Source organism: Papio anubis, chromosome 7 (assembly GCF_008728515.1).
Source record: "Papio anubis isolate 15944 chromosome 7, Panubis1.0, whole genome shotgun sequence".
In the NCBI taxonomy this organism is placed as follows: domain Eukaryota; kingdom Metazoa; phylum Chordata; class Mammalia; order Primates; family Cercopithecidae; genus Papio; species Papio anubis.
The window spans coordinates 75,623,327-75,637,656 of record NC_044982.1 but is presented as its reverse complement, the minus strand read 5'-3'; the positions used below and the strand labels follow the sequence as shown (position 1 = coordinate 75,637,656).

At 37.3% G+C, this 14,330-nt stretch overlaps 1 protein-coding gene across 5 annotated transcripts in view; it reads right to left on the bottom strand.

The window, feature by feature from the left end:
* The window catches only part of STRN3 (striatin 3), a 139,310-nt gene that overhangs the window by 5,609 nt on the left and 119,371 nt on the right, over positions 1-14,330 (bottom strand). For all 5 annotated transcript variants that reach the window (XR_004184958.1, XM_009211348.4, XM_031668209.1 and 2 more), the window contains 4 exons: positions 11,520-11,687; positions 9,755-9,895; positions 6,889-6,996; positions 82-168 (listed from right to left, as the gene is read on the bottom strand). Coding sequence is in view for 4 of the 5 variants with exons in the window: in XM_009211348.4 (XP_009209612.3) it covers positions 82-168; positions 6,889-6,996; positions 9,755-9,895; positions 11,520-11,687 (504 nt within the window). In the remaining variant the exon portion in view is untranslated. The remainder of the gene's footprint in view (positions 1-81; positions 169-6,888; positions 6,997-9,754; positions 9,896-11,519; positions 11,688-14,330) is intronic.

The following is a 14,330-nucleotide window of genomic DNA, read 5'->3' as shown; positions in this document are numbered from 1 at the left end:
CTATAAAAGAACAAATAAAATTTGTTACTGAGTAACAATCTTTTATAAAGTTTGTGGGCAGTACAGGACTTTAAGACTTACTTCCAGACATCAAATAGATTCCATTAGGATCTACTGCTAGACTTGTAACAGCATCCAAGTGAGCTACCATAGAATGGATCATTTTACCTAAACAAAACATAACAGAACAGATTAAGTTTTCACAAATACTAATGAGAGAACAGAAACTACAATATAGCATCGACATAAAACAATCATTATAGCAACTTTTTTATTGTGGTAAAATATACACAACATAAAATTTACCACTATAAACATTTGAGTACACAATCCAGTGTCTTTTAGAACATTCACAGGGTTATGCAACCATCACCATTCTCTAGAGTTCAGAACATTTTCATCACTGGTAAAGGAAACCCCATATGCAATTAAGCAATCACTCCTCTTTGTCCCTCCAACCCCTGACCACTAATCAACTCTTTCTATAGACTGGCCTACTCTGGATGCTTCGTATAAGTGAACTCATACAATATGTGGCTTTTTGTGTCTGGCTTCTTTCACTTAACATAACGTTTTAAGAGTACATCCACCACTACAGTAATGTTTTCAAGACAATTTTAATTCGAATGCAGAACTTTCTCTGATAATTACTCCTAAAAAAGACATCTGTGTAACATGTATCTGACAATATCTGATAGACACTGTAAAGCAATGACAATGGATTGCATCAAAGGCTTAAGATCATGTAAATTGGAATTAAATAAGCCAAGTGTGGTGAGGTGTGCCTGTAGTCCCAAGCTACTCAGGAGGCTGAGGCTGGGGAATCACCTCATCCTAGGAGTTCAAGGCTGCAGTGCACTATGATTGTGCCTGTGAGTTGCCACTGTACTCTAGTTAGCCTGGGCAACAAAGAGAAATGTCAAGAAAGGAAAGGAAAATGGGAAGGAAAGAGAAAAGAGAAGAAAGAAAAGAAGGGAAGGGGAGGGGAGGGAAGGGGAGTGGAGGGGAGAAGGAAGGAAAAGTGTCAGTGAAAGACCTTAAGACTATTTTATATACTGGGCTAACAAAAACTAAATCACCAAAAAATATATTTCTACCTAAACATTCCATTATCAAGTTCAGTTCACTTATCCTTTGAAATAAAATCATTTTACATACTCTAAAAAAGAAAGGAGGTAAACAAATAACTCTAGATTTCCCCAGACATTAACAAAAACGCTGCTCTGGAAAATGTGACTTAATTAGTATCTTCAGTGAAGATTTGGCAAGCAAATGGAATTCAATAGAAAGTAGAATTTAAAAGACAAGTTGTGAATACAAAGTTGTATTGCACAAATACTTTGGGGCAAGGGCATCCTGCAATGGCAATACATGCTTTGGACAGACAGAAAGCATTATAAACTGATTCACTAGGCAGGCAATAAAATAGAAATACTGATACTTTTATAAGTTACTCCCCTTTCACTCAGCAATGAGTCTTTATTACTCAAATGCCTGGGATGTCCCTAATGAAAGATAGAGGCTTTTTCCAAAATTCTAGTTATAATCATTAGCCATGCCTCTGGTCCCAATGATGATACTCTACACTAAGATATGAAAGAGGTCTAGTTTTATTATTTGTAATGGGGCTATAGCTGTTGACCTGAATACAAAACCACAACATAATAAAATGTGCAAAAATACACTCCAAAAAACCTATAAAAAGTAATAGGCAGGGGCTCATGCCTATAATCATCCCAGCACTTTGGGAGGCCCAAGCAGGCGGATCAACTGAGGGCAGGAGTTCAAGACCAGCCTGGCCAACATGGTGAAATCTTGCCTCTACTAAAAATACAAAAATTAGCAGGTGCGGTGGTGAGCACCTGTAATCCCAGCTACTAGTGAGGCTGAGACAAGAGAATCTCTTGAACCCAGAAGGCGGAGGCTGCAGTGAGCTGAGATTGTGCCACTGCACTCCAGCCTGAGTGACAGAGTGAGGCTCTGTCTCAAAAAAGAAAAAATGTCCTGTCACTTTCCAGAACTATTAAACACTGATCAGTTGAAGACAAAATTTTTTAAAAAGTCAAAAATTTAAGACCAAATTAAAGTCTCTCATTTCAAGCCACAACTATCTCTCATTAATACTAAGAGTAATAAACAAAACAGTCTTAGAAATTCTACTCTGCTAGCCCAAAGAACAGAAAAGTCTTCAACAAACTATCGTCAATTGTTTAGTTCAACACAATTCATCTTCCAGTTCTAGAATCCACTCCTCTCAAAATTCCTATAAAAGACCACAGCGTATAAAATGGATGGCCTCCATGACAATACTTTCAAAATATTAGGGGTTAAATACCAAGTATCATTAGCTTTCCTTATGTTAAATCTATGATGGTAAGTTTTAGTTTTAAAATTTATTTTATTTGTATTCTTGAGACAGGGTCTTGCTCTGTCACTCAGGCCAGAGTACAGTGGCACCATCATGGCTCACTGCAACCTTACTCCTGGGCTCAAGCAACCCTCCACGTAACTGGAACTACAGGCACATGCCACCATGCCTGGCTAATTTTTAAATTTTTTGTAAAGACAGAATCTCGTATTGTTGCCTAGGCTGGTCTCAAACTCTTGGTGTCAAGCGATTCTCCTGCCTCAGTCTCTCAAAGTGCTGGGATTACAGGCATGAGCCATCACACCTAGCCTTGATGGTGTTTTAATTCACAGATCTAGTTCAAGCTTCTCTCTTGAGAATGATCCTCTATCTCCTAAGTTTAACATCTCTAAACCAAAAGACTTTTTTCCAATACGAGAGCTATACATTTCTTTAAGGATGCTATAATTTTCTAAGTTTAATTCCAGCTCTCCAACATGTGCACTAAACTAACCCTCACCCTGATTATCTTAAGTCAATTGAGAGTTAACCCTTCTTGTCCACAGTCACAAAAATCACTTCAAAATGTAAGTAATCCCTTCAGATGGACCATGAATAGAGACTTCAATGCTGGACCAAGTTGTATGTTGGGCTTCCACTGGTGACCACATAAATCACAAAGCTTCTGACCCCTTCCAGTAACTAGGACCTCTCCTTCACTAACATACACCTGCAGCTTCTCACATCTCACCAATTTCATTTTGGCCTCATGCTTCTGCTAATAGTCTACCAATACTAATCCTAATTTTTTCCTCCTATGACTAAAGAAATAAAGGCTGGACACATGCCACTGCACATGCCCATTCTCCCCTCCCTGGCACCTTAAGCCCTTTCACTGGCTAGTATTGTGGGCCTCTATTAAATGGAGAGAAAATAAAGATGTCAAATGTGAACTACAGAAACAAACTCTGTGAGTTTAAATACTGTACACGTCACTTAACTTCTTTAAGCCTTTCAACCTCATGTGTAAAATGGGCATAATAATAGTACTATATCTACCTTATAGAGTTATTATAGAGTTATTAGAAGAACAAATGAGTTAACATATGTAAATAAAATAGAACAATGTCTCACACAGAATAGACAATATAACACTAGTCTGTAGCTGCAAGAGGACAGGACATTTTATTCTGTTCACCAAGCTTCAAGAACTGTGCCAAGAATATGGCAGATAGTCTAGCCATTTTGCTAAATGAATGAGTCCACAACTGATACAAGATCTTCCTCCCACTCCTCCACATCCCTCACTCATACTATAGGTTCTTCCAGAATCACTCACTACCTAAGTCTTTCAGACACAGCATAGGAAACTTGAATTTGTACCTCTACCAAAATTTTGGTAGAAACCATGAGCCCTGAAAATCTCTCTGAAATAAATAGTAGAAATTGAAAACTCTAAATCCTTTAACGTCAAGAATCTATCATATAGTGCAAAATGTGACTTGATTAATTTTTCTAAACCAATTTTGCCAAGCCCCTGCTGTTCAAATATTTTTAGTAGTTCCCACATATACAGCATAGACAAAAATTCAATATTCTTAACCTGGTTCTAAAAGTCCTCAATAGATTCTATTTTCCTTCCTCAAACTTTGTCTTTGGTTTTGTCTATAAGAAACTTCTGTTCCTTAGAGTTTCTACCACCGCGCCTCTGCTCAAAGTATCGCCATACCTGTAACTTCCTACTACCACTTCCTTCACTTAAAAACAACCCAAAAACACCTTTCCATTCCTAAGGCAAAGCTTCATTTTGCACACACCCTCCCGCACCCCCTCTTATTTCCTCTAGATAAGCCCAGAGAAATCAGGAACCACATCTTATACATGATAGTATCCAGTGCACTATAGAACACAAAATGCTGAGAAAATTTTCATTAAAATGGTTTACTCATTTAAATATTTATTTATTGAGCCTATTCATAGCATAAAGTTCTATCATGTTTCAGACATAAAAGCTCAATAAATTTACTACTCATTTTATAACATAATACTCTATTAAAAACAACTTAGCTAACCGGAAGTAGCAGTTATGGGGACAATCTAGTTTACCACAATTAAATGAATTTTTAAAGAACTTCTTTGAAAACACCATATCCAGGCCGGGCACAGTGGCTCATGCCTATAATCCCAGCACTTTGGGAGGCCAACGTGGGTGGATCACCTGAGGTCAGGAGTTCGAGACCAGCCTGGCCAACATGATAAAAGCCCATCTCTACTAAAAATATAAAAAATTATACAGGCGTGGAATGAGATGCCTAGAATCCCAGCTACCTCAGGAGGTTGAGGCAGGAGAATCGCTTGAACCCAGCAGGCAGAGGTTGCAGTGAGCCGTCATTGTGCCACTGCACTCCAACCTGGGCAACAAGAATGAAACTCCGTCTCAAAAAAAAAACCACTACATCTGAAGACAACTCATAGTTTCATATAACTCAAAACGGCGTGTGTGTGTGTGTGTGTGAGTGAGAGACAGAGACAGAGAGAAATAGAAAGATGGGAGGGGAGGGGAGAGAGAGAGAGAGAAAGGAGATAGAGATATGAGATAGAGAGGAGGTCAACTGAGAAATACTTTTTTCTACTATGGTTGGGCACAGTGGCTTACGCCTGTAATCCCAGAACTTTGGGAGGCTGAGGCGGGCAGATCACTTGAGCTCGAGTTCAAGACCAGCCTGGCCAACTTGGTGAAACCCCATGTCTACTAAAAATACAAAAATTAGCCGGACATGGTGGCACACACCTGTAGTCCCAGCTATGCGGGAGGCTGAGGCACCAGAATCAATTGAACCCCAAGAGGCGGAGGTTGCAGTGAGCTGAGATGGTGCCACTGCCCTACAGCTCTGGGCAACAAAGCAAGACTGGCTCCAAAGAAAAAAAAAAAAAAGAAAAGAAAAGGATTTTTTTTTCCTATTATTTGGAACCTACTGCTTCAATTATCTTCATACTACAGGCAAGGTACTAGTTAACAGAAAGAGTAAATAGGTAGAATTTGGAAACAATCTGAAAGACTATACACTGCTTATTTGATATTGAGTAAACTTTTACTGACCATTTTCTTGATTTCTGCTAATAAAACAGCTCTACAGATTCTCACCTTTTGCTTTTAATGTAACTACTAAAATTCCTGAACTTTCCCATATAACTGTAAATCTTCAATAATTAATAAAAAGGAATCTTTTTAGAAACACAAAGGAAATTAACCTCTCTGCTCTTGCAGCAGAGAAAAACATTATTGGTTTCATAAAAATAGTTCAAAGGATTGATTTGATAAAGTGTTAAATTGAGAACACGGGCCAGAAGCAGTGGCTTATGCCTGTAATCCCAGCATTTCAGGAGGCTGAGATGGGAGAACTGCTTGAGCTCAGGAGTTCAAGACCAGCCTGGGCAACACAGTGAGATCCTGTCTCTAAAAAAAAAAAAATTTTAAATAATTTTTTTAAAGAGAACATCCACTTGAATCTTACGTCCTGTGCACAACCTGTAAATATTCATTTTGTCTGCAATTTGTTAAAAAGAATCTGTCCATGAAAGCGTTGTTTAGGCCGGGCGCAGTGGCTCAAGCCTGTAATCCCAGCACTTTGGGAGGCCGAGACGGGCGGATCACAAGGTCAGGAGATCAAGACCATCCTGCCTAACACGGTGAAACCCCGTCTCTACTAAAAATACAAAAAAATTAGCCGGGCGTGGTAGCGGGCGCCTATAGTCCCAGCTACTTGGGAGGCTGAGGCAGGAGAATGGCGTGAACCCAGGAGGCGGAGCTTGTAGTGAGCCTAGATCGCGCCACTGCACTCCAGCCTGGGCGACAGAGCAAAGACTCTGTCTCACAAAAAAAAAAAAAAAGAAAGCGTTGTTTGAACAAAAGGGTTTCATCCTTAAGACTACGGACTAAAACATATTGTCATTTTCTATATAATCTTCAAAGAGAAACCTGTAATTCTGGGTCACTGTCTTACTTGATAATTTGTTACCCTGTAACAATGTTGCAATTAACATTTATGTTTCTTATTTAGAAGTCCTTCAGTACCCTGACTGTTCTAGTCTCTCCTCAAGTAGCCTTTCTAGCTGTCAGACCTCTCCTGAGAGAGAGCAAGCAATATATTATGTACTATTCTAGGTAATGACTAGATAATGGGCAACAAGAGCGAAACTGCCGCAAAAAAAAAAAAAAAATACTGGAAATGCCAAACACCAGAAAGAGACCTCTTCCATCATACTTATTCATAACAGAATATGAGGAAAAAATTTCAAATGGAAGGATCTACATTTAACTAACATGACTTGAAGAAATCATAATAGCTAGGCAAGGTATTATGGCTAGTTAAGGATAAAACAACATAAATGTGCAACATTAAGAAAAGCAAAAATCTGAGTTAAAATGGTTTCATTTGGCAATTTCATATCTGAAACTCACTATACCTTATATAAAATAGCATTATCGATCATCTCAAATTTACAGTATAACTAATATGAAAAGAAGACAATTTGCTTACCCGTTTTATTGTCAAAAAATTTGATGTGTCTATCTTCATGAGCAGTTATTGTAACAGGAAGTGTGGGATGACTTACTACTCTGTTGATATGATTATTAGATTGTAAACCTGAAAAATAAAGGAAGACAATACGTTAAAATTCAAACCTTTAATAAGAAGTTGGATAATGGCCTTTTTAATCATGTTAAAATATAAAAATCATTAAAAACTAAACCTTTTGCATAAAACAAAAAATCTGACAACGAAATAAGGACTCCAGAGAGATTTTTTTAAAAATAAACATTTACGTTATTATGTCCTATAATATAGACTGTACTAGGCTCAAATTTAGAAAAAATGAGAAGTGTTTTAATGCAGCCCTTTATTATAGGTAGTTTAGAATTTTTAAAAGATCCACAATTATTACTTCTAATAAACAGTCCATATAAGAATTATAAGCATTTAAAGAAGGAAACATTCATAATTGCTAGTTAGATGTTTGTAAGGAACAACCCCCATCCTACCTACACTGACAAAAACAAAAAAACAGAAAACTGGAATTAATGCTCTTTAAAGATGAGACTTTTTTCTTTTCCAGGAAGCTCTTACTAACTTTTTATTAAAGATGAGGGAGAACAGAGAAATATCAAAACAAATAAATGGGCGAAAAATCCTCAATATTAATAGACTTTAGATCATTCATTCTGCATGCGTACCATGACTCATATATTACACCTAAACACATAAAAGAATATGTATATATAGCTATCTATGTAGGGTAATTTAAAAAAAAGGTTTGAGGAGATACTGGGAAAGAGAAGATAATTTTGGTTTAAGACCTGACCATGGCACCATGTAAATATTTTACGTAATTACAAAGCAATTTTTTTTTTAAGAGACAAGGTCTCACTCTGTCGCCTAGGCTGGAGTGCAATGGTGCAATCATAGCTCACTGTAACCTTGAACTCCTGAGCTCAAGTGCTTCTGCTTCAGTCTCCAAAGCTAGGATGTCAGGCACACATCACCATGCCCACCTAATTTTTTAAGCTTTTGGTAGAGATGGGGCCTTACTATGTTACCCATGCTGGTCTCTACTCCTAGCCTCAAGCTATCTTCCTGCCTTGGCCTCCCAAAGTGGTGGGATTACAGGCATGAGCCAATGCGCGCCCAACCAACAGTTGTTTTTCTAAAAGAAATTAATGAAAATCAAAAGTAAAATTAAACAAATGAACTTAAGTATATCCAACTGGTGGTATAACTACAAAGGAAGGAACTATTCCAAGTGACTTTAAAGCACAGAAATCAGATTGTATATTACTAGTGGAATATACGCTAATTACAAAGTTTTATTATCAATATTCAATCTTTTCATGGCAATGGTATTATTACTGAGACAATTCTGTGTATACTGTGGGTGGGGTAAATAAAATAAGAAACAATTTTGTTGAGAACCAAAATAAATCTGAATTTGAAGAGGAAGTATTTTACTGTTTAAAAAATGCTTATTTCTTAGCTCTGTACATTGAAAAAGTCTAACACAATGAACAACCCAGGAGCCATGAAGACCATGAGGATCAACCCAGCAGCCTAGCACCCCAACTGTAGTCTCTAAATGCCATTTCCCACTAAAAGAAACCACAACTCCTTAAATAAATAGCTGATTTCAGATCTAGGGCACAAAATGAACAAGATGAACCTAGCACATCTTGTCGTATGTCATATCAGGAAGCTATCAACAACTACCAAGGTCATGGCAAAAGGACTCAGGAGCCAACCTCAGCCCCGCGGAGTAAGCCCCACTGGCCAAAATGAAAGGATCTGAACAGCAATAAAGAAAGATAATACCTGTAATGGATTGAAACACATCAAATACATTATATCCATGAGAGAGTACGATGATACCAAAAACACCACCCAAGACAAACTGGTCACCTTTAGAGGGTGCTAGCAAACCAACTCATATTTTGAAAACTGGTAAATAAAGGGGAAAACTAAAACCCAATAATTTATCTTGCCTTTCCTTAATACACACTATATCCAAGGTAACCAAATTATTGATAAGGAGATGTTCTTTTTTATAGGAATAATCTAGCTAATAAATGGAGAGGGAATGATAAAATTAGAAAATCATTTTTCAATAGAAAATTAATGAACCCAAGCAATAATCCGACTTAAAACATCACAAAAATATAAACAACCAGAAAATACTTACCTCTGATAAAAGCTTACAAATTACTTGTGAAGTAAAGTTGCCAAAAACATGTAAACATTTTTAAAAGAAAAAAACAGTGAACCTGAATTTGAGTAAGTCTTTAGATCTATAATCAGTTCACAGGAGAATTGTGAATAGAAATAGAGAAGCACGTTAAATAATACAGGTACGCAACTAGCAAAATTCAGACTGTAGGAAACTTCACAAGACAAAGTAGCCAATTTCTTCAATTAAAAAAACAGGAACATAAAAGAGATGAAGGGGAATCTATGGATGAAGAGAGACCTGAGAGACCTATCAACCAATTGCAATACATAAATCTTATGCGATCCTTATCTATATAAACTGTAAAACACATACCACATATCACATGTGCAATACTGGGCATTTATAGACAGGTATTAAAACTGAATGATGAGTACATTAGGTTCATTATCTTATTTTCTCTACTTTCACCTTTATATTGCTCTAGTCATTCCTCTTTTCCCATAAGTCCGCCCCAACTTTTAAGCAAAATTTGAATAGCAGAAATAATATAAATAAGTATAACTGTAACATTATGAAACTATTTTGCCATCCTAAATTCAAATAGTAAAAACATTAAAATTAGCTAAAAGATCATCCTCTGTGTAATAACCCTTTTTAAGGTTTCAAAGAAACTCCATGAAAACTTACCAGAATCTACCTGTGATGAAAGTATCACCAATGACTGTGATGTTTCTAAATCATAAATTACGGCACTACCAGTGTTGAAAGAGGTTACCATATGAGCTGGATCACAGCCTATAAAGTCAACTGATGTAGGTATTCCATGCTCTGAAATGAGCCCAAAGACAGACAATGTAAACAAAGTAAAATTCTATGAAATCTCTACTTTTCTAATCAGAAAAAGGAATTCAAATAATCTTGAAATACTGTTAATAATGAAAAGGAATACAACTGTGTCAGGATGGTAAGATAAGAAATATCTTTTCCTCAATTATTTAAAAAATTTATAGCATTCTATTTAATATTATAAGAAAAATATAACTACAGAGCTCATAAAGAATAAATACATGTAAAAGTTATTTCTTCTATTACACATTTTCTTCTAAGGAATTAAATAAAATCCTAGTCTTTTGGCCAACTTGCCAATAATACTTCTTACTGTAAAAGTGACAAATTAGCACTCTCATATAACTGTTTTGGCAGGCTGGTTCACCTGTCAGAGATCTGTAGGCCTTATAAAGGAGCTAATACAAGTCAAATTTTTGGACTCATGAAAATGGCCTGGACTCTGGAATCAGCTGATGCAGTACTTCACCCTAAAATGGCCTGAGCAGCAATTTCTCTCTTTAACATACTAAATTAAACTAGCCAGATCAATGCAGTTAGACGAAATATGGAGCCAAGCTATTAACTATCTAGATGAAGCCAGAAACAAATATCTAAATGAATTCTTACCTCTAAAGCTTGGATAACTGAAAATTAGTACCACTAAGGTGTCCTAAGAGACACAAAATTATACATTTACTACTCACCTAAAATGTTTTAAAATAATATGTATTTTTACATACAAATAAAAGGTCTAATTAAAAAAATTAAAAGCGGGGCACGGTGGCTCACGCCTGTAATCCCAGCACTCTGGGAGGCTGAGGCGGGCAGATCACAAGGTCAGGAGATAGAGACCATCCTGGCTAACATGGTGAAACCCCGTCTCTACCAAAAATACAAAAAAAATTAGCCAGGCATGGTGGCAGGCGACTGTGGTCCCAGCTACTCAGGAGGCTGAGGCAGGAGAATGGCGTGAACCTGGGAGGCGGAGCTTGCAGTGAGCTGAGATCGCGCCACTGCACTCTAGCCTGGGCAACAGGGCGAGACTCCATCTCAAAAAAAAAAAAAAAAGAAAAAGAAAAAAAAATTAAAAATGACTTGGAAAATAAGATCAGTAAATGTCTTCAAAAGGTAAACTGGTTAAAGCCTTTTTAAATAGAAAATATTTAAAATCATGAAAATAACCTAATTTGTACTTTTCCAGTTAGGGGTTCAGTGATTATGGCTGGACTACTCAACTAGTGTGCTCAGGGTCATGGAACACATGGTTTATAGGTATGCTTGAGACTGTGATCCCTTCAGTCTTTGTGGGTAGTCATCTGGAACAGATGGTGTGCCTCCTGTTGTCCCTATGATGTATCCTCATTTGTCTATTCCACTATTACATACAAGTAGTTTTACATTTTTAAAAAATTGAACACAAAAAAGGTAAAAAAGAACTGCATTACGGGATATAGTTGCAAAGCACTTCAAAAAAAAAATGAGTAAAAAGATTATCCTAACTTTTACAAAATTATTTCAATATATCTCTTCGAAGCAGTAAAGAAATAAATCAATTACTTTGTCCTTTATATATTCCAAATTTTTTAAAAAACGAACTTTTCTCACAGATGCAAAATTTACTTACTTTTATCTCCATTGTAAGTGCAAATACATGGCAATTTTTCTTGTGGATTCCATAACCTAACAGTGCCATCTGCTGAACAAGACAGTAATTGATTTTTTATGCCACTATAAGCAAGACCCCAAACTGCATCTGTATGACCAACTAAAGTGCCAGCTAGAACATTTGGCTCTGGAGAAAAAACAAACAAAAAATCAGGTAAAAGAAGTTTAAAACAAACTTTGATACATAAAGAAAACTTACTATATAACTGAGTATAAAGAACACAACATAAATTTAGGCCACAAGAAGATAAACCAAAGTGTACATAGTGGCTATATCTAAGAGTAGAATTATGGCCTATTTTTATCCCCTCCTCCCATCAACATTTTTCTGTATTTTCACAATTTTCTATAAAGGAACATGTGCTTTTTTAAAAAAACAGCTTTTTTGAGATACAGATATAATTTACATGCCATACAACTCACTCATTTAAAGTGTATAATTTAATGATTTTTGGTATGTTCACAGAGTTATAGAACCATCATGACAATCAATTTTAGGACACTTTCATCATTCATTAGTCACTTCCCCCAATTCCTCCTCCCCACCTTTCCACAAGTCTAGGCAACAACTAATGCTCTGTCTCTACAGATGTGTCCTATTATGAACGATTTCTATAAATGGAATCATACAATATGTGGTCTTTTGTGACTGGGTTCTTTCACTGAGTATGTTTTCTTCTTTTCTTTTTGAAATAGGGTCTTGCTCTGTCACCCAGGCTGGAGTACAGCAGCACGGTCACAGTTCACTGCAACCTTGACCTCCTGGTCACTGAACATGTTTTCAAGGTTTATCCATGTTGCAGCATGTATCAGTACTTCATTTATTTTTAGTGCCAAATAATACTCTGCTGTATGGATATACCATATTTTATTTATCTGTTCCTTAACTGACAGACATTTGACAGCTGATAACAATGAACATAATCTGTCTGACAATCCTGTTTTTCTAGTAAACTCCTCCCACTTTGCATGAATGCTTCTTATCATCTCCACAATTCTCACAGCTCCCAACCTCTCTTCCACATGACCATGCCTCATACTTCACTGAGAAAATACAGCATTCAAATAATGCTGTATGTTTCTTATCCCCCATCTTCTTGCTGCCTAACATATAAATGATTAGTGTCTAAAGGTATCTTCTCCTAGCTTCCAGATACAAGCAAGGAATCTGTCCTCCATCCTATCAAGGGCTAGTACCAGATGTCACTAACTTGCTGTAATGTTTACTGCTTCTCTACTACACAAATTCTCCTCCTTGGGATCATTACCACAGTGAAAAAAAACTTGTTCCAGAATCTTGTCAACAAAAAATCTTCATTAATCCTACCCTACCACCCCTTCTACCCAGCAGTAGAAATATGCTTTTCACTTCCTGTTTACTCTTCAAATGACTCCAGTTTGGTTTCTGATACCATTACCACACCAAAACAATCCTTGCTAATGATGATCCCTTTACTATCAAATTTAATACTTTGATGATACAAAACATTTTGTTGTTGTTCCCATTATGCTTTTCATCCATATAGTCTGACATGAAAGATTATCCAGAGGTCCCTTCATCCTTCAGTCTTAGCTCCAGCATCCAAACTCTATCTGGCCAAGATGTGGGTGACCTGCTGGTCACTTATAAAAGGGAAACTTTATATCATATTATTAGAACTCTCAGTAACATTTGAAAGTACAGACTGCTTCTTTCTTCTCAAAATGGGTTTCTTCTTTAGTGTGCTTCCATGATTTCACACACTCTCCTGCACTTCCTTCTGTCTTTTGGGTCATACCTCCTCAGTTTCCTTTGTTGGCTCTCTTGCTCTAGCCACCCTCCCAGTGTCAGAGTTACGAGGACTTCAGTCCCAGGTTGTCTTCTCTTCTTATATTAAACAATACCCTCTCCCTGCATTGCCCATTCTTATAGCTTAATGTATCATCTGTATAGAGAAGACTGTCCATGTTTTTAACTTCAATCGAGATCTCTTTGGGCTCCTTAGTTGTGTATTACCTACTTGATACTGTCATCCTTTAACATGCCTAAAATCTGAACTCACCATCTTAAATCTCCTTACACCAGTTCTGCCTCTGTTTCAATAAATGCTCCCATCACCTGCTCAGTTACTCACATCAAACACTCAGGACTGGTAATGAAAATGTTCTGAAATTAGTGATGATGGCTGTACAACTTTGTGAACATAGTAAAAACTACTGAACTGTAGACTTTATTTTTAATTTTTTTTTAGAGATGGGGTCTTGTGGCTGTGCATAGTGGCTCATGCCCATCATCCCAACACTTTGGGAGGCTGAGGCAGGCGGATCACTTGAGCTCAGGAGTTTTAAGACCACCCTGGGCAACAAGGCCACCATTTCTACAAAAAATACAAAAATTAGTGGAGTGTGGTAGCTCACACCTGTGGTCCCAGCTCCTCAGGAGGATGGCTTGGGCCTGGGAGGTGGAGGTTGCAGTAAGCCAAGATCACGCCACTGCCCTCCAGCCTAGGAGACAGAGTGAGACCCTGTTTCCAAAAAAAAAAAAAAAGAGCCAGAGATAGGGTTTCACTCTCTTGCCCAGGCTGGAGTACACCGGCACCATCACAGCTCACTCCAGCCCTGACTTCCCACACTCAAGTGACCCTTCCCACACTCAAGTGACCCTCCCAAGTGTCTGGGACTATAGGCACGTGTCACCACATCTGGCTAATCTTTAAATTTTTGGTAGACATGAGGTCTCACTGTGTTGCCCAGGCTGGTCTTGAACTCCTGACCTCAAGTGATCCTCCCA